The sequence below is a fragment of the Geospiza fortis genome, unplaced genomic scaffold (assembly GCF_000277835.1).
Source record: "Geospiza fortis unplaced genomic scaffold, GeoFor_1.0 scaffold121, whole genome shotgun sequence".
In the NCBI taxonomy this organism is placed as follows: domain Eukaryota; kingdom Metazoa; phylum Chordata; class Aves; order Passeriformes; family Thraupidae; genus Geospiza; species Geospiza fortis.
The window spans coordinates 3015821-3043084 of NW_005054346.1; the positions used below are offsets into that span (position 1 = coordinate 3015821).

Here is a 27264-nt window from a genome sequence, read left to right on the forward strand (position 1 = left end):
AGTATCAACTTCTTATTTGACTTAATAGTAACCATTTTGAGGAAAGGACTGTCAAGCTGCTTGTTTTTAAGGTTCTCAAGCAGTGTTTGAATGAAACTAGCTAGTGGACAGATGTGTAAGATCTGTGCTTGGTAATGCTGAGTCTTCATCATGTGTGCAAACTGCAATAATCTGTCCTTCTTACTCACAAGATGAAGCACATAAATTTACTACTTTCTTGTCTAAAAATGTTGGTTTGTCTTTTTTTTTAACTTCACAACGTCAACTAGAATTCATCAAGCAAACGTGGTATTTAGAAGTGTGAGCTGTACTTTTTGATATTAAAAACACTGAGGTAAAATATTTCAGCAGCAGCGTGAAGGAGAAAAAAACCTGAATGTGTAAAACTAGTAGAAAGGCCAGGCAAAAGGCATAGCTGAGTGTGTAACTTAGAAGGAAAAAAAATATAGGCGGGGAAGAGGATTTTCATGGGTAGATTTTTCACATACTTGAGAGAGGAGTTCCTGTGTAGTGGTGTTGAAGAACTGTGCATTCTTTGCTCTTGTCCTTTGATTCATTGTAAGGGTACGAAGGTGGCCTAAGTGCAGCCCTCTGACTTCTGTTGGCAGTGGTAAAGGGACAGATGAAGTTATTAATTCATTCTCTCTGTCAAGCATGCACTCAACAAGAAGTAAAGGTGTTAAAACATGGTATATGAGGATGGACAAGTTTTGGAATTAAGAAATTTTGGAATTTAGAATTTTCAGGTTTGCTACTTTAAATTGTCCTACAATCATGGATCAAACTATGACAAAAAGGTGCCTTCTTAAAGATGATTCAGGAGTTTTAGGTATTCCAAGAGCAGCTCTTGAGGCTGTGGGGCACAAATTAATTCTAATTAGCCCATGGTGGAATGTGTCATTGAGGTTTTTAAAACCTGTTCTATATGGTAGATACCCCAGCATGTTTTTCAAGATGTTTCACCATGTAAAAATCCACACAACACCACCTGGAGGGTTCTTCTTTAAATTGCCAGTCTGCTCGGTGATGTGTATCTCCAAATCCAGCTGACAGCTCAAAGCTCTGAACATCTGCAGTGACCACATTACATAAATGTGCTGGCACGGCTGTCGGTTCCTCCCACGCATTCAAATGAAGCTGGTATGGGTGTACTGTATCTTTCTAATCAGCTTTGTCCGGCCATCTAGGTGATTTGTCTTTGGAAATGATGTCAGTTACTTAAGAATTTGTGGTACCTCGTGTATAGGCAAGGAAAGTGTGGTTGTAAGGAACTGAGCAGGAAGAATGAAAGCTGAATAACCTGGTGATTAAGGTCCTTTCTGGCAGATAGACCTCCATGATGTTTTCAGTATTTTGTCTCTTTCTGAAAACTGTTTTCAGGGTATGCAGATAAGTGAAAAAAAAAAAAGGAAAGTTTTTTCCTTAAGTGAACTTCTACCCTGGTAATTTTTGGTGGTGTCTGTTACTTGTTGTTTGGAGAAGTGAAGTAACTGATTTTATGGGTAGTACTATCTCTGTTGGTGTTGTCTAGAATATAAGGATGGCCATGCAGAGAAGGTGTACAGAGCAGTGTTCCAGAAATTGTATCTGGACTGACAAATGTAACAACTCCAGTTGCAGCTTGAATATTTTTTTTACTAAGTTTCGAAGGTCACATAAACTAGTTGAATACTTTCCTTAGAAGTTAACCCTTATACCTGTTACATAACATGATGAATTCATTATATTTGCAGATGAGAATGATTTAAATAATTTTATTTAAAAAATGCTTTTTGCATCATGGCAATAAAAAATATTTTTGCATCCTGTTGCTTTCATTCAAATACAATAGGTGAAGCATCATAATTGCAGGTTTGGAATTTACTTTTTTTTGTTCCTAGGCTTTTACTCGTAGTAGTGGAGGTCAGTTGTTATCCAGTCCCTCATTTTTTAGCTTTTATTTCAAGTGTGCATGTTTTCAATACCTTAATACTTTAGATAAAATTCTTAGTATTTCTGTAACAATTAACTTTTGTTAGTGTTTTTCTGTTTCTGTGAAAAAAGTGGAAGTCTAATGCCTTTAAATTGCAAACATAGGTAGATGTTGTGTCATAAAATTAATGGGTGATTATTATGTTTTCAAATGTTTTGTGCTTTTTAAAATAGGTTTTTATCTTAGCCATTCCATTATGACCAAGTATATTATTCTGATAGTATTTTGGCATGGGTTGGTGCTATTCCTGAAAGCAGTCCCTTGATAGAAGATTTTAAAGAGACTTTGAGGATCTTCATTTTGGGGGTGGCTGGGGGATGGAAAGAGACTTGCTAGTTAATGCCTGACTACATCTTTTCTGTATTGTAATGAAAATCTTTTTGTGGATATTAATGATGTCAGTTCCATCAGCACACAGAGTGTTCTTTTGCCAGCACAATGAAGAACCTAATGTAAAGTCATCACACACCTTCAGAATCTGGCAGCCTTGACGTCTTGGAGGCCTTCATTGTGTCATATGAGTTCAGCTGTGGGCTGTTGATTGTTGCAGAAATCTAGACAGGAGTGTGAGGGGGAAAAAAAATTGATGTCCTACTTGAGTAGGATTTTGTAGATTTAAATGGCAACTATATCAAGATACTGCAGATAGTTTTATCAGTTTTGTTAAAGATCAAACTGTCTTTATAGGTACTGAGTTATCCCTTTATATCAACACATGTAATGGCCATGTTACTTCACTGGTAATAATTACAGAATTGATTTGCCTTTTAAGAAGTATCATAGTTCTTGGCTATTTGCAAAGCTCAAGATACACATCTGTATAATGCCTGGCATTATGCACTTTTAAGTTTCTTTTTTCTTTTGATTTGGTGATTTTTTCATACTTTAGTGTTGAATACTTTTTGGTAGCTTGCTTGTCAGTTTTGACCACAGGTACAAAAAAGTGGCCTAGAAAGCAGGATTACCTCCCTCCCAGCTGTTTGTCCATGTGTCCTCCAACCCACCCCATATGTTTTTCAGAAATGTGTATTGACAACAAAGATGCCAAGTTATTGTTAGCAGGACTGTTGTCACTCTAAGGGACATGACTGGTATGCCATTGATTTGGTCTGATGGAGTTTGACACCACCTGCATTTTGGAAAGAAAAGGTCTTTTACCTACAATGAGATCATGCATGTGCATATCAAGGAAATGAGTCAGCTGGGATTTTCTGTTGGAGAGAGGGGTTTGGAATCAGAGCACCCTCCTGCACACTTGTAGCAGGCTTTGACATGCACGGATTCAGCACATACATGGATGCAGTTCCCATAATCATAAGCTGAGAGTCTGTTCCAGACTTCGTAGTATCAAATTATCTCAGTGCCCAGAACTCGCTGCTGTGCCCAGCATGATGCCAAGTTGCTCTCTGAAGGATTTTCATATATCTGGCACTTCAGATTGATAAATATAGAAAAATCAGATTGTTACTTTTAAAAAACTTTGCCCAAACTGGTGTGCTGTTGCATATGCATGCCTAAATGTAAACTCAGTCAGAGGTGAAAAAATAATCTGCTTGTTGAGGGAGGCAGGAGTATGCCTGACTTCACTTCTGGATCCCTGTTTGTGTGGACTGTGAAGTGCAGCCCAGCTTTCTTCTGGATTAAGCAGGTGGTCGTGATGCTTAGCTCTGACCTGCAAGTAGTTAATTGTCATGAGCTAAGGAAAAGTCTGTGAATGTTGTCTTCCCCTTTCTTAGAATACATATGCTGTTGGCATTGAGATTTAGGAATTCAGTCACTTCTCCCAGCCTCTGTGGAGAGATGAGTTACTCTCCTGGCTTTGCAGAATGCTTGCTCCTCATATTTCAGGAGAGGTTCTTGTGCCTCACTACAAGCCAGAGGTGGGCTACCCCATCTTTGACAATGATGCAAATCTGAATGTGGTTCCTTGAAAATTGTATTTCTGTCTCAAAGATTTGTTCAGACCTCCATCACCTCCCATTTTTTATGTCTTAAGAGCAAACAAAAATAAGTTATGTTGGTGTTAAGCTTTCTCTCCTACTTTTAGTCTTATCCACAGCGTAGCAAGAAGGCTTTCTGTTCAGTTGTTCTTTGGGGTTCTTATGTTTCACCCTTTATGTTTTAAATAATAAAAATACTGGCAGTTATGGAAATCACCACCCTTTCAGTTTTAAAGGGAGTTTATCGGAATGGCTTATATTTTATGTAAAAAATATCGAGGAAAAATTAAAGTAAAATAAGTATGCTGTGATATTTGTTTAGAGAATAAAAGCTAAATTCCTCTTTCAAGGGGTTTGTGATGTAATTTAATATATAGAGAGGAAGGCTTTGGGTGTTGCTAAGCTACTTGATTAATTTCACCTATGGAAAACCATTTTATATGGAGTGATTACCATGAAAATATTGTGACAATTTCCAGTAATCTCATGTGCCAGTGGAAAGTAGTTTATTGTCCCTTCATGTGGTTTTGTGGGGGATATTGTTGTGACCTTTATAACTTGGCATTCAAATGCATTTTTTGGATTCTAGTTGTCTTTATTTTTTTTTTCTGCGAAAAAAGGGAAAAGTATTAGCATAAAAAAGTACTGGTTGATGCATACTAAAATTTTATCTTGTGCTTTCACAGATGCACACTGCTTTTCAAACAGTATTTTTCTATAATACAATAATAATAGTTACAATTCTGATTTCAAAGCTATGTTTTTGTGGTCTTCCAACATTACTTGCAAAAAAAAAAAATTTTTTTTCCTCCAGTTCCTCATTTCAGGAGCTTTGCATTTGTATGAGCTTGTCCCACTCCTCCACAACATGTCTGGATTGAGGAAGAGGTGGAATAATACATATTGCCTTAGGACAAGCCATACTTCAGTGAAAGGCTGAAAGGTGGAGAACTGAAGGGCAGCGAGCCTCCTGTACCATATGCCCATGGAGTGGGGGAGGCTGGATCCAGGAAAGGAGTTCTGGATCTTGTTACTCGTACTTCTGCTTCTCTGAGGTTGAGTGTTACATTGAAACTTGTTTTGCAAAATTTGGGAATGAAAAGAAGATATAGCAAGGTCCCTGCACTGAGGTGCCAGTCAGTGCCAGCCCTGGCTGTTGTACCCCATGCAGCATTGCAATCTTGGAGTTCAAGGTGGGCTGGAAGTACTTGAAGTACTCTTGTACCGCTAAAAAGCCATAACCTGAGAATGAGGCATCAGTTTTTCAGATAAACTGTACTATACTGGGGGATTTTTAAGACATCAAGCAGTTATTTTTATTAAAATAGGAAACTTGAGCAGTGTTTACTCTCATTTCAATTATTTTAAAGGAGGAGGCTCTCGAGCACTCTGCAGTGCTCTTGTGGCTAACCTGTTCAAAGCTTTGTACAGTGTTGAATTTTCAGGATCAAAGACATTTTGGCATGAACTGTGCACTTGAAAACTTCCTCTCATCATTAAGGACAGATTGCTTTATTGCTAATGCCCTGTCCACACCTAGCCCTGGTTACTGCACTACTTACAACCCTAGCAGGCATTGTGTGCCTAGGGAAACAGCTTCAGACTACTTCTAAACTGACAGTTTTAAAGAGCTACAGGGTTTGTAGATAATAGAAGCAGCCAGTCCAGTGTTGAAAGTTCAATTGATGGAAAAGTGTATCTCAGGTCTAGAAGGAGAAATATGTATCAGTTTACAGAACTACTTTATTTTTTTTTTTTTTTGCATTGTACTATTTTCTGTAAAATGTTTGTACTCCCTGGTTAAGAATGATTGCTTTAAATTTTTTCATTTGGTTCCAGCTTACATGCTGAGTATATTTGTATATCTCTGTGTAAAGATTTCTCTATTGCTCAAGATACATATTAATTGTGTTAATTTTAGAAACAGATGTTTGTTTTCTATAATTAGAAATTATGAGTTATATATGTAGTTTATATCTTAAAACACCAGAAGTGGTCTCTGAGATGATTGTAGAGTTTTTTAATTTCTCTCTTAAGTTATGTTCTGACCAATGTTCTTAGTTTGATTGTTGGTTTTTTTCTGGTTTGTTTGTTTTTGTGGTTTTTTTTTTTTTGTGTGTTTTTTTGTATTTTTTTCCTAATTGAAGTAAAACAGAAGAGCTGTGAAATAAGTTTTCTTCCCTTATGGATGTAACTCTAAAGATAATCACAGCATTTAGGAAATATGCATTTCAATTGCCTCTGCAATCCATGTTAACATCCTTACATGAATACATTGTGATATTTTAGGGGTTTTTTTATGTTTTACAGGAAATCCCTGCCTCCTTTTTTTCTAAAAATGTACTTGCTTTTGTTGTGGAAAGCATTTTAACCATACCTTGTGTTTTTTGTCTGGGAAGAATGATGGATTGGATGTATTTGAAGGGCAGTTAAATGCCACTCTGGAGGAAAAGATACTTCCCATGCTTCCATCTTGTAATTGGTTATTAGTGTGGACATATACATCAAGCTTTTCCTAGATCACAGCTGTATGCTTCTCGTTTGTTGAATGCTTGATGTAAGATCTTGCAGCCTGATTTGCCTTTCCTGCCCTCTTCCTCTCCTCCACCCCCCTCTAAAGAGGGAGATGCTTAGGCTCAGGAGCCATGCTGATGTGTAGGCTACATGTGGTTAAAAAAATTGAAGAATACAATTCTAGCAGTCTTAAATTGTGTGTCCAGAATAACTGGTATCTGGGCTCTGATCTTGATGCTGGGCTGGGGTTTGAGGATGGATACTTATCATAGAATCATAGCATGGTTTGGGATGGAAGTGACCTTAAAGATCATCTAATTCCATCCCCTCTGCTAGGGGCAGGGACAGGGACACTTTCCAGTAGACTGGGCTGCTCAAAGCCTCATTCAACCTGATCTTGAACACTTCTACACTTCTAGAAAAGGGGCATCCACAACTTCTCTGGGCATCAACTTGTGAAATGCTCTGATAGTTTTGATGAATACTCTAGACAAACCCCTGAAAAAATTAATTCTTGCTTTGGAGTTTGAGCCCTTTGTAGTATGTGAAGGCTATTACCATTTCAGACCTTCCACTTTTTAAGTAAAGAATTATGACTTAGTTATGGGAGCAACAAACTATGTGCATAAATTGACTTGGGAACTCTGAAAAGCCAAAATGGAATCTTACTCTTAGTCTGTTCAACAACAGCGAGTATATGCTGTAGGAGAATTGCTAGTAATCCTTGTTTTTTTAATATATATTTTTTGAGGTGAGTTTAAAATTAAGGGCCTCATAAGTATGGATTGTAATAAAAAATTATAATGTTTTGGCTAATGATTTGTTGCCAAATATACCTTCAATGCAGGATATTTTCCAAAATGTTTGTATTGCTTGTTTAGAAGGACATGTCTGCAACTTCCTTGAAAGACATAAAAACTACTTAATAGAAATACTTGTGTGTACTTAATAGAAAGTACTTAATACTTTCTATTAATACTTTATTAGAAATACTATTTCTATTAAATACTTAATAGAAATACTTGCTTTATGTATCTCAAAGCAGAATAAAAAGTTCAGTGTTAAAAATGAATTTATTATTTCTAGGATTTGAGATGTTTTTGCTCTTCATAGTGTGGAAAGTAAATGAAAGACCAAGAGTTGGGCTTTTCACTGGTGATTTCAAGGAGCTCTCTGGTGTGGTGTGCTGTAGGACTTCACCCAGGCTAACTGGTTAGCCACAGCATGTGCTACCTTTCTTTTCCTGTTCTCCTACACTATTTGGTGGAATATGATGCAAAGGAAGGGACATTAGAATGAGAGAGAGTTGTTCGGAAATTTTTGATTAGAGGCATGAGGCAATTTGTAATTTTGTGTAGAAAGCAGTAAGAAAGATATTAAGGCAATTTTGGTGGGGGTAGGCTGATTTACAGCATGGGAAGCAAGGTTCTGTTGTGTGTGTCACAGGCTGGCTCGCCATGGAACCTCCAAAAACCCAAAAACCCAGGGATCTTGAACTACAGGCTGGGTTGCACTTCTTTCTATATTTCTTAGCTATGTGTTTGGGAGTAGTCTTTGCACTTCCAGTATTGTTCCCTTTAGGAGCAATAACATCCATATTCAGTAACTTACTCTAAAGCAAAAAATGTTTTTAATGTTTTCTACTATTCTTTTGTTCTGCATGATCATCTGTATTTCCACGAGTCTTTAAATTCTGTTAAAATGAGAAAGGCTTTAATTATATTGAGGTCTTGTGTTTGTCTTCCATCGTATTTGGCGAAGTAACTGACAGCAGATCCTCCTTTCCCCTGGAAAACGAGGCAGCTGATGCTGTGTGTCTTTTGATCTGTGAACTCCCAGCTCTGACATAATGATGAGAAGCCTGGAATTTTGCTTTATTCATACAAGCTACTCTTCTCCTTTTCTTAGCTCCTTTTCCAACTGTGTTTTGGGAGTTGCTTATCTAGCTTGCTTTGTCCTTCTGCTCCTTTTCAAAAGTTCCTCTGTAAAATTAGTTCACTACATTAATAAGAAAATTATGATTCAATATACCAGATTTCTCCTTTTCTGTCTAAATCATATAAAATTAATGAAATTAATTGTGTCTTGATATTTTTAGTTTGTCATGCAGGCAGCAAAAGTTTAGTCCTGGAGATAATCCTGTAGCAAGCTGAAATGGCTTCTTGCAGAATAATGGGATGATTAGCGATGCCTAATTTGAAGACAAAACTGGAATCTGATACCAAAAATGTGTGTGATTTCCACATTCCAAATACATACAGAGCTACTAGTCATGATTCTTGGTTACAATATAAAATTTTATCATTAGCTTGTGTGCAAACAGAGAATACAGCAAGCGGACTAAACCCCAGACTTCAAATAACAAGTTCACCCAGAGTAGCTAACTGTTGCCTTAATTAGATACAGCTTCAAAGTATATGCTAAGATTTTTCCACTACAGCTTTTTATCACTTCCACAAGTTCAGCCTGCCCTATACAGATGCTTAATTTGTATGCTGGGCCCTGTGATAAAGCTATTTCTGTCGATGAGATTCCAAAATTGTAGGCACTGATGTCAATGCAGATGAGGTTAGCCTAATTTGGTCAAGAGAGGGCTATGCCATGCAAAATCTTCTTTACATGGGCACATAAAGGCCAGTGCCAAGACTGACAGGTGTCCAGTGGGTGGCAAGGAGCTTCAGAGATAAACATTCTTGTTGGTATTGCTACAATTCTTGCTTCTTTAAGAAACAATGTAATAATTATAGGGCTGTTTTCAGCATCCCTGCGGGATAACTAAGTGAAATGGTAATGGCACGTAATTTTACAAATGTAGATCTTCTAAATCCTATTGAAATAACGTCTTTTCTATGCTTAATTCAATTTCTGTTTAGTGTTAAAATGCTGACAATGAAAGCGGCATCTTGTTACCTTCAAAAATGGCATATTAAATTCAGAGGTGTACTGCTGTGAAATTGCTGTAAGAAAAATTACTTGAAAGTGGTTTTTAATTGTAGGAGGTCTTGGAATGTTGTAAATGTGATAAAGTGCACACTCAGGTTGAATAATGAGGAGTCTGTACAAGGATATAGTTCTTGAGAGAAGGGTGTAGAAAGATACTAGTGGTAGTATCCACCTTTTTTTCTTATGTCAATATGTCAGCAGTGAAGTGTATCAAAAATGTATTAATCTATTAATAGAACACTTCCTTTGTATGCCTATTTCCATACCTCCTTCCATGCCTCCCCTAACAGCATTGCAATCCTGCATTGTTTTTGCCTTGGAATTTTTTTATTTTAGTTTTGAGCTTATAATTCTTCTGTTCCTTTGTCAGCTGCTTCTTTCTTAGTACTGACTTATTAGAAAAAAAAGCCAAACCAAACAAAAACAAGTATGCTTTTTTTTATGTCCAGGAAAATATTTCTTACATGACATCTCTGTAATGGAAAGCTGAGCCTTTTCAGTGTATTTTAGTCTCAAACACAGTAGTCTTTTTCAGTTCAACACCTGCAGATATGAGGCACAACATTACTGAAAAGCTCTCTCTGTTTCAGGGTCAGCTTTATCTGTAGTGGGTGAGAAGCTAAAATAAGTAGATTTGGGTTTTGATGAAAAGTGCTTGGATGCATGGATTATTGTCACCCACGTGCTGACAGAATATTAATGCAAGGCAATCATTACATGTTTAAAGCTGTGTAGATGTCTATAAAGCATAAGTTTTGTATGAAAATCCCTTTATTAAACTTCATTAGCAGGTTTTTAAAGCATTTACTATAAGAAATCTGCGTCTGCTACAGGTCAGAGAAATGAGAATTTAGAAGTATGTAAGAAAGGGTAGCTCAATAAAATGAAAGGTGGGAAGCTGGCAGTAATATATTGTGGCCTGGAAAGTGAGGGAAGGTGTTGAAATGGCAGATGTGTGCCATGGGGAAGAGTAGGGTTTTCAGCTTACTGTCTCATAAGAGCTTCTTCAAGCTTAAGGGGTTCAGCTGAAATTGATCTGCCTATCCAATTCTGTTGAAATTGGTCAGTTTATCCTTAACTGGAAGACTCAAAGCATTTTTGTGGATGGTGGGCAAGCAAATTCTGCAATAAGTGGCTAGTGCAGATGCATCTCTAGATGAATTTAATCTAGGAAGAACATTGTAGCAGAAACTAACTGCTATGGTTTGGGTTTGTATAAGGTGTGTGTGGGGGGGTTCTGCTGTTAATTTTGGCGTTTTTTGTTAGTTTCATTTGCTTGGGTTTTCTTTAAGCTTAAAATGTTAGCGTTTTTGTTGAGGTGAAATAAGTTGAATGTAGTTGGTCAGTCTTTTCTGTATTTCATGTACTGTACTATGATACCACATGTGTCTTCTTAGTTTTGTGGTTTGCCTTTTGGTGATCTTTCTTTGACACTCTTTTTTCTTCATAAACTCTGTGATGACTTTAAGTTAGTTATTATTTTCATTTACTATCATAAATTAAATACAATATTGATTTGTGAATTTGACAGCAAATGGTGTAACCAGTTTCAGTGTTTGTCCTCTGTAGTTCTTCAGTTACTTTAATGGAAATAATCACAAAATAAGAGAATGAAAGCCAGACTTTATTTATTTCAGATGTTCTGTGCTCTCTGCTTAATTTGTGAAAGTGAATCTTCCAGCTTTTCCCTTGAAATAAAATCTTTTTTGACAACCTAATATTTTTATGTGATGGCTAGCAAGGAAACAGAAACAAAGATAATTTTATTACTGCCTTTCTATTATTTAATATACTGTTGGAGCTTTAGCATATGCCAGTGTGCCTGGGGAACTGCTGAAATGTGTTAGGTTTTGTTTTGTTTGTTTTTTCCCTGTGGGAATTGTTAATTTTTTAAAAATGCGATTTGAAAATTGAAAATTCTTGCTTAAAGTAATTGGTAGCTGTGTTGCCTGGGGAGTCTTAGTAAGCATGAATATTTTCATTTTGTGTAAACTGTTCTTTAAATGCTTCCTACAAAGTGAATTGAAGTGTGCATGAAGGGGTTAAAGGTAGCTTTTAGCAGTGCTGAATTAGGAAAAACTTGCTAGACAAGAACCAGGCAGGAAGATATTACTCTAGGCTTAGAGAGGAGCCCTCATATCTATAGGAGTACCCATCACTCAGTCAAATAGAGGCTCTTAGTTGTTAATATAAATTTTATTTCTTTCCTTTTCCTTTTCATGTGTGAATAAGGAAGAAGCCCAGGGAGCAAGGGAAAAGGAGCATCTCACATTGTACCCTGCCCCTGTGCCTTTTAGCCTTCACTTATTGCACTGCATTGCTCTCTTCTCTGAATTCATGAGCTGGACAGACACATCTGTAGAAATTCATACATGATCTGCTGTGTGGGGAGGCCCTGAGTGCTTCCTGTACTTCCCCTTTCCACACACACATGCTTCTGGAGGCTCTGAAGAATCATAGGTGAACTAGTGGTGTTCACATAAGTGTAAAAGTTATTGGGGAAGCTTCTCTCCAAGGCAAAAAGCTTAAACCTTGGAGGTTTTAGAAGACAGACTTGTGTCTTTTTTGTCTTGTATTGATAGTTTGTAAAGAATTATGAGATGCAACTTGTGTGACTTTAAGTTCTGTAATTTTCTTTTCTGGTTTTTGACAGTTTTGCAGTGTTGTCCTGTGAGATTGTAAACTCAATGTTTTTTATTTAGATTCCCATTTAAATATAGCACAGTAAGATGATCTTTCACCATTCAAAGGATATGCTTTAGAAATAGAACATAAATTTTTTATTCTGAAGTCTAAAACATTGGTAGCTTTTCTTGTCACACGATAATGTTCAACTGTTCTCACTTACATTGCTGGGTTACTTGCAATACGTGAAGTACGTGGGAATTGAAATTACTGTTGATTTGCTTCCAGTATACCATTCAGTCTTGGCAGAAGGTGTATTTAGCATGAAACACAGTAACTCAGAGCAGATAAAACTCAACTTCTTGAGTTTTAAGTCTACCTTTACTGAGTGGATTGCAGTCTTGAGACCCTGGTGGAACTTTGTCTTGTAACAATGGTACAGTTCTTCAACTCTTTGAAATCACAGATGAAGGTGTTTGTATTGAGCTCTAAGCTGGGCCTTGTTTCTGGCTGTGAATGAGCAGGTTGGCAGTACCTGCCAACAGGTGTGGGCAGATACAGGCTGCTTAGACCAGTCCTGATTGAGCATCTGTACAACTGCTAATAAGGGTCTCTGTCCAAGGTGACTCACTACATCCAAGGGTTAAAAATGAATATTTCCAAAAAAGTAAATGACAAATACATGTGTGTCAACTTTGTCCTTACTTTTTAATTCTTTTTTTTTTTTTTTTTGTTTGTTTGTTTCTTTAAAGAGGCTTTTAAAAAAGTGGTGTATAACACCTTTCCAAAATCTCTTCTCTGGAGAAAAGCAGAAATCTTAGTTCTGTGAATTTAAGCAAAGTCCTAAAATGCCATAGTAAGTAAGCATCCTTTGAAAGCATGTGTCTGAATAAATCAGAGGACAATACTGTATTGTAGAACTTCAGTTAATCTTGTGGTGATTTGTTTTACCTAAAACAATAAATTTCAGAGTTTCTATATTTAAATGATCTAAATCGGATTGCTTGTCACTGAGACAGTTTATACCATATAACATTTTTTCTTATGAAAACACATCTAGCTAAAAAACTGAAGTTCATGATATGACAGAGGTAGTGAGAGTGTTCAAATTTGTATTGCAAAAGAATAATTTTAAAAAGAAGTAAACTGTTTCAAGGTGTTTAATCTATGTGAGGAAGTTAAAAAAGTGTTTTTATACACCCCTCAACTACGATATGTATCGTTTTGCCTTTTTAAGTGTTACGTGTCCATTTCTGTCAACCTACAAAATCATGATGTTGAGTAAATAAGAGGAAAGGTTTAAAACAGCCAACAGAAAAATACAATGTTTAATAATGTGCTTTTTTGGACAAAGATTTATATGATTACTTTATAAAATATAGACTACCTCGCACCCCTTCTAGAAATAAAGGACACAGCATGATCCTAATAGTTTTCTATTGCTATGTTGCAGTAGCAATAGAAAATTCACAGAATGATGATACTAAAATGCAAGTTTTTTGACTTCTTTGATTGATTGGGATTGTATCTTTTCTAAGGGGGATTTCTTTCATTTTCTATCTTACTGCGGGCTGAAATGGGAGATTTCTAAAACTGAAAAGTGTTTTTTAAGGGTGTAATTTCTGCCCTGTGGATCCGTAGCTGTCCTTGACTTTCAAAGTTCATGTTTTGGAGTTCTCAGCCCTTGGTTTAAGATCAACCAGCCTTTTGAGTTTAGTTGCAACAAATGAGGCAGTTGCAATGGTGATTAATATGTGGTTGTGAAGGTGAATTTTGCTAACTTTGTTAGATTTTCATGTTTGCTTATTGCTTGCTAGCTCATATGTAGCTTTGTTCATGAGTCACTGTCCCTGGAATCATTCAAGAGATGTGTAGATGTGGCATTTAGGGACATGGTTTAGTGGTGAACTTGGCAGTGCTGGGTTAGAGCGGTTGGACTTGATGATCCTAAAGGTCTTCAACAACCTAAATGATTCTATGATTTTGTTAATAAACAGCTGGAGTAGTTGGAATCTTGTACCTAGTTGCAATTTGGGCTAACATGGCAAATCTTTTAAATAAGAAGCTGAATTGGAAGTAAATTGCTTAGGTAACATTTTAAAATAAGATGTAAATAGAAGTAGCATTTGTAAAAGTTGGTTATTTTGTATACAGTGGGAAATTCTAGAAGTTCTGCTCTCAGTATCTTATATCAGTATAAAAATAATGGTGCATTTTCTTATTTTTTTCCCTTGAGAGCAGTGTTTAGTGGTTGGGTTGGGTTGCAGCAGTAGCTACCCACGCTTGTTACAAGAATACTTATAGATTATCATTTAATTATTCTATTTGAGTGAAGTCTGCTGGAGAAAGAGATCACACATGATATATAATGAGACGGGGAGAAAAGCAAAGAAAAGATGGAAATGAGTTGTCTTTTTTTTCCGCTGTGTGCTGATGAATTTGTAAATGATAGGCTTATTCCTCTACTGTCATTACATGCTGTTAACGTAGTAAAGTTCCCAGACTGCTTCACAGTAAGTAATAGGTCAGTCAGGAGTGTATCCTAGAAATCAGTGTGCCACAGGCCTCTGTTCTGGAAGGGGGTGTTTGAAGGGCAAAGGAGACTCCATGGAGATTTCTTTTCTGGGCCAGGTGCACAGGTGCAGGCGCATGAAATCAGGTCATTCTGGCAAGTAGGAGTGATAAGTGACTTTATGCCTCCAACTGAGCATAAAAACTCGGGTGGTGATAGAGATCGACAAAGCCCTGCTGTATTTAAATGGAGCATCATTTGAGACCCAGCAGTGTGTCTGAAATCTGGTGCTCTTGCTTCAACTCTGGATTTCTTGTAGGTGTTACTGAAATGTTTTCTTGGGGGTTAGAGTATTTAAAGGCATTTCTGCACAAACAGTAGTTACTAAGCTTTGTAAGGTAACCCTGAGCCATTCCTCAGGGCTGATGAACTTCAGGAAAATAAATAAATACAGAGAAGTATTGGAATAGATGGGTATTTAGAAATATGCAAGTAAAATTGGGATCCTGTATGTGGTACTCCAAATAGCAGAGTATGTAATAGGAAATACTGGGTTTCTGCATGGAGCCTTGCAGATCTCTAGGAGTGTATATGGAAATAATTGGAGCCATACAAATAATCATGGTGCATTAATGGGGGAGCTACTTTGAATGGGTAGGAGCTGGTCCTGCATTGCCTGTTTCCCAATGAGAGCAATGGTATCCCAATGAGAGCAAACTGGTATCTTTAGCAAATTCCTTAGCGGAATCTTTCTAACTGTTTCAAGACCCCAGCTGCTTTCTGCTGTATTGATAATACATGCTTGTCTTATCAGAAATAGCACAGAGAGGTTTGTTCAGTAAGCGCAAAAATTGTAGCAAAACATGCCTTTGACTGCTTAAATGCATCTACATTGCTGCATATCATCCAAGTCTACATTGATGCCATTGGGATATTTCTGTTTCTTTAGAAATGGTAAGAGACAGCAATTGCACTTGTACATGTGAGCTGATGGTAAGGAGAGAGGAATAGGTAACAACTTGTATGTGAATTTACGTACTGTAAATCTTGCCTTACCAAACGTGGTGTCTCTGCAGACATCAAGAAAATGGGTGTTAGAAAAACTGAAGAAGAATCTGTTAGAAAGCAGTAAGGAAAAAGAGAAGAAAGAAAATGAAACAGCATTAGCAGCTTCCCCAATTAAAAAAGAAAACAAACAACTAAACAATGGAATATATGATAGGTATTCTTTTTTGTGTGCTTCTTAGTTTCAAGATGAAGCTGAGACTGATGGTGTTGTCCACAGCTGAAGGGTCCCTGCAATCCCAGAACTGAGGCAGTATAACAGGGAGTAGTCAACGCAGAAGGAATTTAGTATTACCACATTTTTATGTAGTCTTCTACCTGCAGGTTTACGGTACTTACTAATAACTTGGAATAATTTCTTCTTTGTAAAATGTAATCTCTTTCACTTTCACCTTGCAGTTGTTAGTGGGGTTATTCAAAGCAACACTTTATCCAGAAGAAGCACTTTAGCTTCTGTGTTGATTTGTTAAACTTCTCGCACAAACCAGTGCACTTTCTGATCTTACTCTGTCTCCAAATTCAGAATTGTATTGCCAAAATAATCTTTCCATTTCCAAGCTGTAATTAAAACAAATAATGGTCTAGTGGTGCTTAACAAGCAGTCAAATACTTTTATTTCTGTGTTCTCATATTAAACTTAAACATGAGACAGTTTTAAGGTAACTTCCAGTAAGAGAAGGCTTCTTAATTAAACCACTTAATGGTGGAAGACAAAAGAGGAAAGAGCGATCACTTTGTATAGTTCTGTTTGCTAAGATAATGTATTTCTGAAATTGGTGGAAGAAAGTCTTCCTCCATGCACCTAGGGCAAGACTATGCACATGCTCCAAGAACATCTTCATGTGTTTTGAGACAGGAAAACAAGATTTGTCAGGGATTGATAATAGTGGTGACGGAGAGGAATGCTTGACATTTCAGAGTATAAGGCTATTTATGCTTGAGTTTTATTCAGAGGAGAATTCAGTCTTGAAGCAAATCACCTCATTGTTCCTGTTTGCTGTGCTCATTTGATTGTTTTCTGGAGTGGTTTTGGTATGTGCTAACCAGGCTTCTTCCAAAAGAAACTAAATCATTCACTCATTTGTGTGCACCTAATGTGCCTTAACTCTCAATAAGGTTGTAGGGGTTTCATCAGTTACTGGATCATTTTTGGCAGCTTGAACCTCCTGTGGTAGGATCTCGTTCAGGAAGTTGGAGTAAATATGGCCTTCAAAAACAAATTAAAACTCTGGGCTTCATAATAGTATAGGTGTAAAGATCTGAGCAGCAGGTGTGTTTTGATCTGCTCCAGTTGTGCCAAATTGTAATGCAAATATAGCCTGATGCCATTTATTGTGGGTTTGTTTTTTTTAAAGAAACATCAGACTAGTAGTGATTAATTGTTAGGGTGTTTTAACCTTGTCAACTATTTGGAGGTGGTAATGTTTTTAAATTTATCTCTGTGACAGTTGGTATTTTATGTGGAACTTAACAGAGCTTTAGATAAGTGCTGCATTCATGAAGTGAGGTACCAAAAGGCCTATTCTTCCCTTTGGTTTTGATCTGACGGTTTTTCTGGGGCATGGGGACAGGGCAGAAGATAAATGCTTGGAATGTAATGGTTCTGTAGGGATTCACAGGTTGTGCTGAGAACATGATTATAGCATGATAAAAGACATCATAAATATTCAGAATCGTGATATAAAATAACAAAGAGCTCTACCCCACTTAACAAATTTTCTCCTTAATTTAGTAAACATCTGCTGTGGTGTGTCTCCCCTTTTCCTGTGGAAGGGAGGAAATTAGTTTCTTAATGTTAAAACTACTCCTTTGGTGATCTGAGCTAACTTTTGTGTCTTGTACACATATTGGAATTTTGAATTGATATTTTGCAAAAAAAAAAAAAAAGGAAGAGCAGATTCTTCATATACATTTGCTTTCAGTTATTCAGCATCATCCTTTTAAACTCCTCTTTATCCTACACTGTTCCTTTTTCTCCCCCACTGTAGATCCTTTTTTTTCTTAAGTATTTGAGATTTCTTTGTATTTTTGAAATGAAACACTTTTGTCAGCTTAAAATGACAGAAATTAGAATGAATCTCAAGGCTGCACCAAGCATATAGGACCAGTTTGCTGCACAATCAGTGTTCTTGGAGGAAGTTAGACTGCTTTCCAGCCCTGGGAAGGGCTGGAGAGGCTGTAGCCAGGTTCAGCCCTTGGAGCAATAAATAAAAGCCCCATCCAGTTCAGGCATGAGTGTGAATGGCTAATATGAAGAATGGCTTGGTATTTAGTGGACAGAAGAAGTTAGATAATGACAATTGGTTTGAACAATTGCACATATTCGGTGCATTAACTTTCATTAACATTATTTATAGTACGTTGCTATAGAAGCAATTTTGAAATATGTTTTGAAGTTCAGTTCTTAGCAATTCTCCCGGTGGCAGAGATAAAAGGAACCTGTGAATATCACAAATGCTGGAATCTGCTGGAAACAGGCTCTTCATAGCATTTGAAGGCAAGGCAGTATCCTGACTTAGCTCGGGTGTTTTGACTACTGGAGTTTGATCCTATTGTCTGGCACACTTTGCTGTATTTAAAGATGATGACAGGATGTAATCATGGTTTTACATTTCCGTTGGCATTTCTGTGGGGTTTAGTAAGGTTTTACTAATTGCCATGTCCTCTGCTTGTAAAACTTTCTTGTTGTGTCCGGCGTTGGCAGCGAGAGGAGTGGGGCAGAGCACATTGCAGGGGCTGTCAGGTGACAGCTGCTGCCTGCCTTGTGCCTCACTGCTGTGCCCTGCTGCTTTCAGCACTGGCGGCCATCGGGGGAGAGTATGCTTCAGGTATTTGGGGTGATCCAATGGGAATTACATTGATCTGGTGTTTAGCTCTGATCCTTATCAAATGGATTACTTCTAAGGTAGGCCATTTTTAAAATCTGTTTTGACTAACTGGGTTTATAGGCGGTCAGAGACAAAACAAGTCATTAAGAACTTCATAAGTGCTTATTTTTCCTTTTAAAATCTAATCTGTTTTGGAAACATCATTTGCCATTTAAGATTGTGTTTCTTAAGTGTTCATACATGATTTTGTAGATCTTGACTTTTGCTTGCCTTGAAGTGGGAAGGAGTGTGTTTGTAGCAGTGCCAGTTAGGAGAGGGGAAAAAAGGGATCTGAAATGGCTTCTGAATGGCAGGAGCTGGCTTGCCTGTGTTACCAACAGATTTCCAGTTTTATAGCACCTTAAAGCCTTTGTGAAAATAAGGAAAAACAATTTTAAACATAGTGAGAATAATACAAGTTAGTGTATTTTGCTTCCTGGACAGGATATCCTTTTTGTATTGTTGATTTCAGAGTTGCAGGAGTGGAAATACCAGTTTTGTTTGCTTATGTGAAATATCTACTTTACTTTGTAGCCTTTCTATTTGAGATCCCTGTGTTTTGCAAAATGCATGCTAATGTTAGGATTAAGTTTTCACTCTCACATTCCAAAGAATGTAAGTATCCCCATAATGGATATTTGTGCTGGTAAATATAGGTGAGATTGGTGTCTGGAGATGAGACCAGGCTCTTCTCAGCATAGCTCACTGCAAAAAGGAGGAATAAATTTAAGTGTAGGATTATGAAGGAGAGCCAGACTAATTGGAGAGAACTAAGGAAACTGAAAAAAAATAGAGTTCCTGCATTCATAGATAATTTTTTTGTTATTGCTACTGATACACACTTCTAAAATTTTTGTACAGTTAACAGGAGAATCTGAACAAGCATGAATTTGAGTTTGTTGTGAAAACAAGCTTTGCCAGGCACCCATGCCTGTACTCTTCAGTCATTGCCAGTAATGTGTTTCTAAATTTATTAAAAGCAAAAATGGTCAGGCTTAGTTGCTAGCACTTGTGACAACTTTTGTCACATCAAGAAAGAGACCAGGATGCCCAATGGATGTTCACTTGTGACTGAAGGCAGATTCTAGAGATTTACAGCCTGTGTGCTAGACCAGTACATCATCTGCATTTTGCTGGTATATTGTTGAACTGCTGGCTTTTTGGAACTTGACATAAAAGACGTATTCAAGGATTATGTCTAATTCAGTTTGGTCAGAGATTGTTTTAAGGTGGGGAAAAAGAAAAATTCCAGGTAGCTGACATAATACAGTTAGGCATAAAATTCCCTGCTATTTATGATTGTGTTTCTACATGTGCTAGTGGTGGTTTCTTTTAAAGAATTAGTGTTTTTGTGTTCATTCAGTTACCTATTTTGCCATTGCCTTGATGCTATTCAGATTTAGTTTCCTTAGGCAATATCCCTGTGTATTACTGTCTTCACTTAAACCAATTGCTTGTGGGGGTTTTTTTGACTGTACATTCTTTCTGATCAGTTGTCAAGCTTTTGTTTTGTGTATTTTTAAGTCTTGATTTTTTTTTTAATGTTGATAAAGCTTTGGATAAATTTTATGCCACATGATATACATCTCAGGTATATAAGAAAAAATAGCTTACAGACGCTTGTGAGATATATGTATCGCTAACATTGATAACTAGCAGTCAAATGATAGCTACATTTAAAAATGGTTGCCATCTGTCTTGGAAGGTGATAATGTGAAATAGCTTTATATGGAAGAAAATATTAAAATTGTCACATTTGAATATTTGAAGGAAAGGTGTGGTTCTTATTGCTGATTAAATTTCAGAAAAGCAGTATGAATGACATTTTCTTAGTGCTGGTAAACTTTCAGAGTAATGCTTTGAACTGCAGTGAAATTTTTAAATAGTAGTAGGACCATTTTGCAGTGGCTTACCTGAATTCAGTGTCAATTTAAGTGCTTCTGAAGAGCATTTTTCTGTGCTTTAGTGAGTTAAAAACTTGATGGTGCTTTTTGGAAAACTGACTCTTAGCATGGAACTTTTAAATACCTGAAATAAGTCTAAGATATATGACAGTCTTGCTTTTGAAATCTAGTTATAGTTGGAGAAGTAAGGTCTTAACTAGTTTGTCATTCTCAAGACTTCTAGCTCATAAATGGTCTTATGATCTTAAATGCTTTCCAAGGGTGTATATTTGAGGCAGCATAACCGGTACATTGCAATTGGTATAACAACTTCACACTTGTCTTCAGATCAGTTGAGACTAATGCTCTGATAGTTCAGCAGAGAGCTTGGACAAGAAAGTCAGGTAGGTAAAAACACAGGCCTGTGTTGCTTTCTGTCCTCTGTCTTCTCTTTCCCAGCTCAGTTGCTCTGAATAAACAACTGAGTAGCAAAATGAGGGTTGTGTAGTCCATCAAGAAGCATGGATGGTTCTTTTGATGGGTGGTACTGAAGTTTGAAGGCCAACAGCTCTAGCAGGTGTTGTTAGAGAATGAGGAGTTGTTTTGCTAGACAGTCCACAAGCTGGCCCTTGCCAAAATGAAGTGCCCAGCAGTAATGCTGGTGCTCTGCTCTCAGCAAGATTGGGAAATGTGTGCGATAAAACTGATACATCAATGGAAACATTTCTGTTTGACACAAACAGCAGCAGGTGCTCCATTTCCAAGTGGTACATGCAAATGCTTGTACTCCCAAGCATCACTGAAACGGTTTCCCTTTGAAGATGTATCTGTGTGCTATTTTGGCACATTGTTCCCATTGCGTGGCCTTTAATAACTTTCTATACTCTGTGAAAAGATATTCAGAGAGATCTGACTTAAATCTATGTTCTGGTAGATACTCCCTTTGCATGTTTTTGCAGAGTCCTTGTATCAGTGTTGTTCATAGAGGATTAATGGATCTTCCAGTTTAGTTTGAACTTCTTCCATTCACTTTCTACAAATATGTCTCAAAGGAGAGGAAAAATGGAAACTTTTTGACTGTATCACCCTTTTGAAGAGTAGATGATACTCTAGTGTGAAACTGAAGTTTAAGGTGAGGCTTTGAAAGTGGAAGTCCAGTATAAACTATCCTCCCCAGTCATCTTTCTGACATCCATCTTCACGGCTGAAGCAATCAGCCCACCCAGGTCAGGTGGCTGTGCTCGTGCCTGGAAGGGAGCAGAGCAGTTGAAAACCTCAGATAATCATTTGAGGAATTTGTTGAATCACTTAGGATCCAGCACATTCCCAGCAACCAAGTTGTCCTTGTGCTTGCAAATGGAACCTGCCTAAACACAGACCCATGAGGGTTGTCTTGTCTTTGAGCACTAGTAACTCTGTCTGCTTGCTGGAATGGTGCTTATTTGTTTGATATTGTACAGAGGGTCAGTATTGTTGTTAACAGGTACAAATCTTCAGGTAGACCAGAGAGGTGGTGCAGAGATTTAGAAATAAATTCTTATGCTAAATGAGTTAAAAATATTTACAATAACACGACGACAAGTAATATTTTCTGATCCGTGGTCTCCGTAGTGTATGCTATGGTTGTTTCAACTTTGTAAGTAAGGTATATTTTTAGGGTAAATATGGTGTTGGTGTCTTGGTGTAGGCTACAGAGAGTGGGCCTTAGATTAACCATGAGGAGGGTGGCATTTTTGGTCATCAACAAGGGTAAAATCCTGCTGATTAAATTGTTTGAACAGTTTGGTGCTTGGCAGTAACTTTAGTTCTTCAAGACACATTTGTCTTCCTTCTTATGAATTTGCTGTCTGATCATATTGCAGGAAAAACTGAAGCATTAAATCGGTTTTTCTCTTTGCTGGGTTTAAGTACTGTAATCGACAATATATCTTAAAGAACCCCATAGAGGTTATGTTAAATTACTTCTCTCTTTCTGCCTTTTTCCTTGCATTTTTCTGGAGTACTGTAGGGGGTAGAATAGCAAATGCACTGACAGTATTATTTGAAGTGGGAAAATAGGTGATGCAGCACAACCTGCAGGGGATGGTCTGTTACATATTTGCAGGGTAAGCTGACACAAAGCAATCTGTGTCTGGATGAGTGTAGTATTAGTTGCTTACTTAGCTTTGTCCTTTGTCTCTGACTGCCCACCACAGTGCTCAACTCTGTACCTCACTAAAGGAGGACTAAAGATAAAAGATCTGACCACTCATTACCCCCCCCAACATCTGTTGGTGGAACTTGCTAATACATGTTTTCCTCTTACCTATTTCATTTAAACAAATTTAAATTAATAAGTATCTTTGAGACCTCAATCCTTTTAGCAGAATTTGCTGAAATTGTCCTGCTATTTGTGTAGTATTGCTAGTGAAATCATACAATAAATTGTCTCTATTTTTCCTTAGAGAACCAAACTTTTTAAGCTAATTTTACTAGATTTGATTGTTTCAAATATATCCTTGCAGAGCAAAATCACTTGCCTGTATGAGCAACTACTGTATGTTTTTAAAAATGTGCTTTGTATTTGATATCATACATAGATGCACTACTATATATATACTGCTTTATCTATTTTATTTTATTTTAGGGAGTAAGTAATATTTTAGAATCAATATATCAAAAGGATTTATTTTCAGTAAATTTTTGTATATTGTTTTCTTTCTTGCAGACTAATGCTCCAGTTGTATGTGGGTCTTGTAGCTGCATGTGTGCTTAGGTTTCTCCTGTATTAGATTACAGAACTGTACTGGACATGTCCAGAAATCTGTGATAGACAGGTGCAAATTGCAAGTTAGCACTAAATTACATCACTGATTGTGCCTAGTCAGTGATACGAAATGTTCCAGGCTACGGAAAATATATTCAGCTGAGATTTTCTGAAACTCAAAGGCAAGTTTAATGAAAAACATTGAAAATGTTAGTGAGAAATCAGCATCATTTTCTGGCTGAGTAGTTGTATTTCTACCTTTCCCATCGGGACAGGCGTACTGCTGTGAGAAATGCTGTACAAACATATATTGAGGAATTATTTGCATGGTTTATGATCTTCCAAGAAAATATAGAACAAAGGCTGAGACAACATTAAAGTTCTGTATGGGGAGTTCTTCCTTGTAGTCTTTACAACAGCTTGGACCCCATTATTATTATTGGACCCCATCTGGAGCTAGGTATTTTGGTCACTTCTGTAATTGCATATTAATGTTACTTTTGTGAAAAACTTCTACAACTTCAAGTGTAAGGTTTTATTTTTTGTTTTGGCATGAAAAATATTTAAAGTAAAGTGTAACTTAGGAGTTTGGAGTCTTAGCCCATGACTTGCATAGATCATAGTGATTGAGGTCACTCATCTCTAGTCTGTCCTTGAGTTCGTTTAGGTTGTTCTTTAGATAGATGCATATCAGCAGTTCTGCCTTTTTGCCTTTCCATGTAATTTTTCTTTCCTTAATTTCCTTCAGAATTCTTCTCAATAGGCAACATTTTTTTTTCTATCCTGTTTCCTGACGTGATTTGATTTCTTATCTTTTGAACTTACACATTTCCAGGTTGTTGTGTGTCCCTGAGGTAGTGTTGTTCCTGATGTGTACATGAAGAAATGGGTGATTGTGTTTGCTACCAGACTGACTTTTATCTGAAATTCTCAAAGGCATGTGGTGACTCTTGGTGGCATCAAGGACTTCACTGTCCTCAGTGTAAGAAAGAAGTGTGGTGTACAGAGAAAGGTCATAGGAGTTTCTTATGTGCACTTCCCACAAAAAATCTTATTTCTGTAAAGAACAAATGTTCTGAACTGTCAAAATGGAGGTCTGATTGTGAAGGTGATCCTTTCATCCTAGGATTAACAAGTAACATTAATGAAGGCCTTAGGAAGGGGCAGAAGATGGTCAAAGTACAATAAAGGCACGATGTGGGGCTGGGTGCTAGGTGGAGTCACGCTTTGCAGACTGTGTGATGCCATTGAGAACATTCCTCCACTTTCTAGCTGCTAGAGGAGAAGTTCACCACTTCATGGGAGACTTCCTAGATTGTAACTACCACAGTAGCTGAATATGTATGAAACATATGTGTGGTAAACATATGTGTGGTAAACATTTGTAGGTAAAAAATACAGTTTATGGGGGAGTATCTCAATCTTGTGCATGGATAACTTGATGACTCTTCTGAACTTTTATCATCAAATTTGAAATACTACTTGCTGGCTTTCTCTGAAATGCCTTTATGTATAACATCTTACCTCAGTGATACCTTGCTTTGCCTACAGAAAATACAGAGTAGAATGAAAGTAGCATGTGGTATCCTAGGGCAGCGCTAATGGTTAAGTTTTAATTTCACTTATTACATCTCTTACCTTTGGAAGATGGAAATACCCCATAGGTAAATGTAGATACATGAACCAGGAACTGCAAGTATTTGTTTCAATATGGTGTTCTAGAAGGCTATGAGGAGCACTTCCTTGTGTGTGTGCAATCTCGTTCTATGTCATTCCTGTTGTGAGGAATGATTGAGGAACACTGGAAAGGAATATCTGGGGGTGTTTTTAACCATGCTCTGATCTCACGTTTCATAATCTTTTCACTACCAATTCCTATCCTTCCTTTGTTCCCTCTTAAAGCAAAATCACTCGATACATATACTTGTAAAATGCATTTTGCATGAAAGACACACAATTTCTAAAATTAATGCTGAGTTAAAATGGAAATGATTGATACTTTATTTTCATTTCAATTTAAAAATTATTTGCTTCTAACTTGCTTAAAATGCACTTATTTTTTTCAGAGACGTGGAGCAATTTCCTATGACAGCTCAGATCAGACTGCGTTGTACATTCGTATGCTAGGTAAGCATACCATTTTCTATATTGCAAGTTCCAACATTTATGATTGACTTAAATAATAACTTTTTTATATCTCTGTTGAATTGATAAACTTAGTGTTCTCTTTCTCCTGGATAATATTTTGGTTAGAATCTCTACAAGAGTTTGGGTTCTTATGTGTTGACTTGGGTTTTTTGGTTGTTTGCCTTTTTTCGTTTCTTCTTTCCTGAGTTAAACATTGTGTAGGATGTTTTACTCCTATATTGAAGAAAAAGGAAAGGTCTTATAATTAACCCAATGTGTTTGGTAGAATTAAAGGTTTCTAAGTGACTCATGATTGATCTTTCTGTAATGGAATTTACCACGTCTGCATGGTATCTTTCTAGTTAAAACTATACCTTAGAGAACACTTACTGAAGAGTTAGCACACATTCTTAAAAACTTCGGTACTGAGGCTGTGAAATGTGCGAGGAGTTCTTGAAATAATGATGTGATTTTAAACAATATTTTTCTCGTTAATCCTAGGAGGTGATTTGAGAAAGGAAAGGGTGCTTGACAGGGCTGAGTAGTTCAGTCAGCTTACTGAGGAGTGCTTCCAGAGTAGCAAGGAGATAAAGGGTAAAGCCCAGTTCAAACAAAAGAATGGTATTGGGAGGGGAAAGCATCCAGGGGAGATCCTCTGTGGTAGTGAGTGCGCAGAAGGAGTTGAGGTCATTTGTTGAGAGGAGGAAGATGCAAGGCTCTTGCAGATCTGGCTGCCAGATTCAGTATTTCCCACACCTCTTCTGGAGGCTGCTGGTGGTGCAGATGGCATGGGGACTGTGTATGTGCTCTAAGTCTGTTTCACTGCTGTGTGATGCCACTTAATTTAAGCCACCTTGAGCTATGAATCTGTGTTGAAACGGACATTGAATGCTTGCATGTCTCACACAGCTCAATGAGCACCAGAAGCTACTCATTACAAATTCTTAACCATCTCCAACTAAATCAGCCAGAACATGTCTTTTTATGCCCTGGGTCTTTTCAATTTAGTTGTATATTGCACATGTTCAAGTCCCCAGAAATTCATAACTGCATTGTCTCTGAATTTAAAGTTGTAAGCTATATGCATGTGTGTATAAGAATTTATAGTCCTAACCTACATATTTAGGAATATATGGTCATATATACATATGAATTAATTTTTGACTTAGCAGCTTCACATTTTTTTCCCAGTTGTTTTGATTTTTTACTTTTATGTAGTTGGTAGTGCTGTAGCACTGACTGTCTGCTGAAGGGGTTTTGATCAGAGAATTTAATTACTTTGGGGATTTGTTAAGATGAGAACAGAAGATACTGGGTTCTAAATGTTTATTGAAAAAGGTGCTGGGTTGTTGTTGTAAATAGGTTTATTTTGTTTTCAGAAGTTAAAATGAAGTAGTTAGGCCCATCATTTCTGCAGAAGGATTTGTGATAATGCTCAAGTAATTCTAGAGAGAAGCAAAACATGGCTTCCTCTAGTTTTTGACATATACATCTGACTGGAGAGAAAAATTTAATTTGTCTTGGAAAACTTCCACTATTCTCATAGGTAGAACTGGAAAATATTCAGAACATGATGTTAAGTAAATTAATTTTTCACTTGTACTCTCATTGAAATTAATTATTACATAATGAGATTGATGTTTGTTATGAATAGTATAATTCTTGCTGGCATAATTCACTCATGCTGTTCTGCTATTCAGAAGCAGTAAATCTTGTAAAGGATTGACTTCCAACTTAGGTGGGGGAGGAGGGTACCAACAAGCAAACAAAAAATTGCTCATGGCATGTTTGAATCATTGTGTGGTAAATTTGTGTTATTTTCTCTTAATAGATATCACTTGGTTTATGCAAATGTTATCTGTACTATACTGTACAAGTTGGCAGCTGTTTACATATTTATTATTTTTGTACTTGTAAATTGACTGTAAAAAAGACCAGCCTGAAAGCTGAACAGTTGGACTCATCAGTATGTAGGAACATTCATATTAGAGTAGATTCAGGGGTTAATATATTCCATTACAATTTTTTGCAAGAAATGTGAAGCATTGCTTTTCCTGAAGTATTATAAGA

The 27264-nt window shown here is 37.0% G+C and overlaps 1 protein-coding gene across 1 annotated transcript in view; it reads left to right on the forward strand.

Annotated features, from left to right (window-relative positions):
• PDE7A (phosphodiesterase 7A) overlaps window positions 1-27264 on the forward strand; it is a 77504-nt gene that overhangs the window by 15614 nt on the left and 34626 nt on the right. Inside the window, exon 3 of the mRNA XM_031058627.1 lies at window positions 25134-25194. Coding sequence (XP_030914487.1) covers window positions 25134-25194 — 61 coding nt within the window. The remainder of the gene's footprint in view (window positions 1-25133; window positions 25195-27264) is intronic.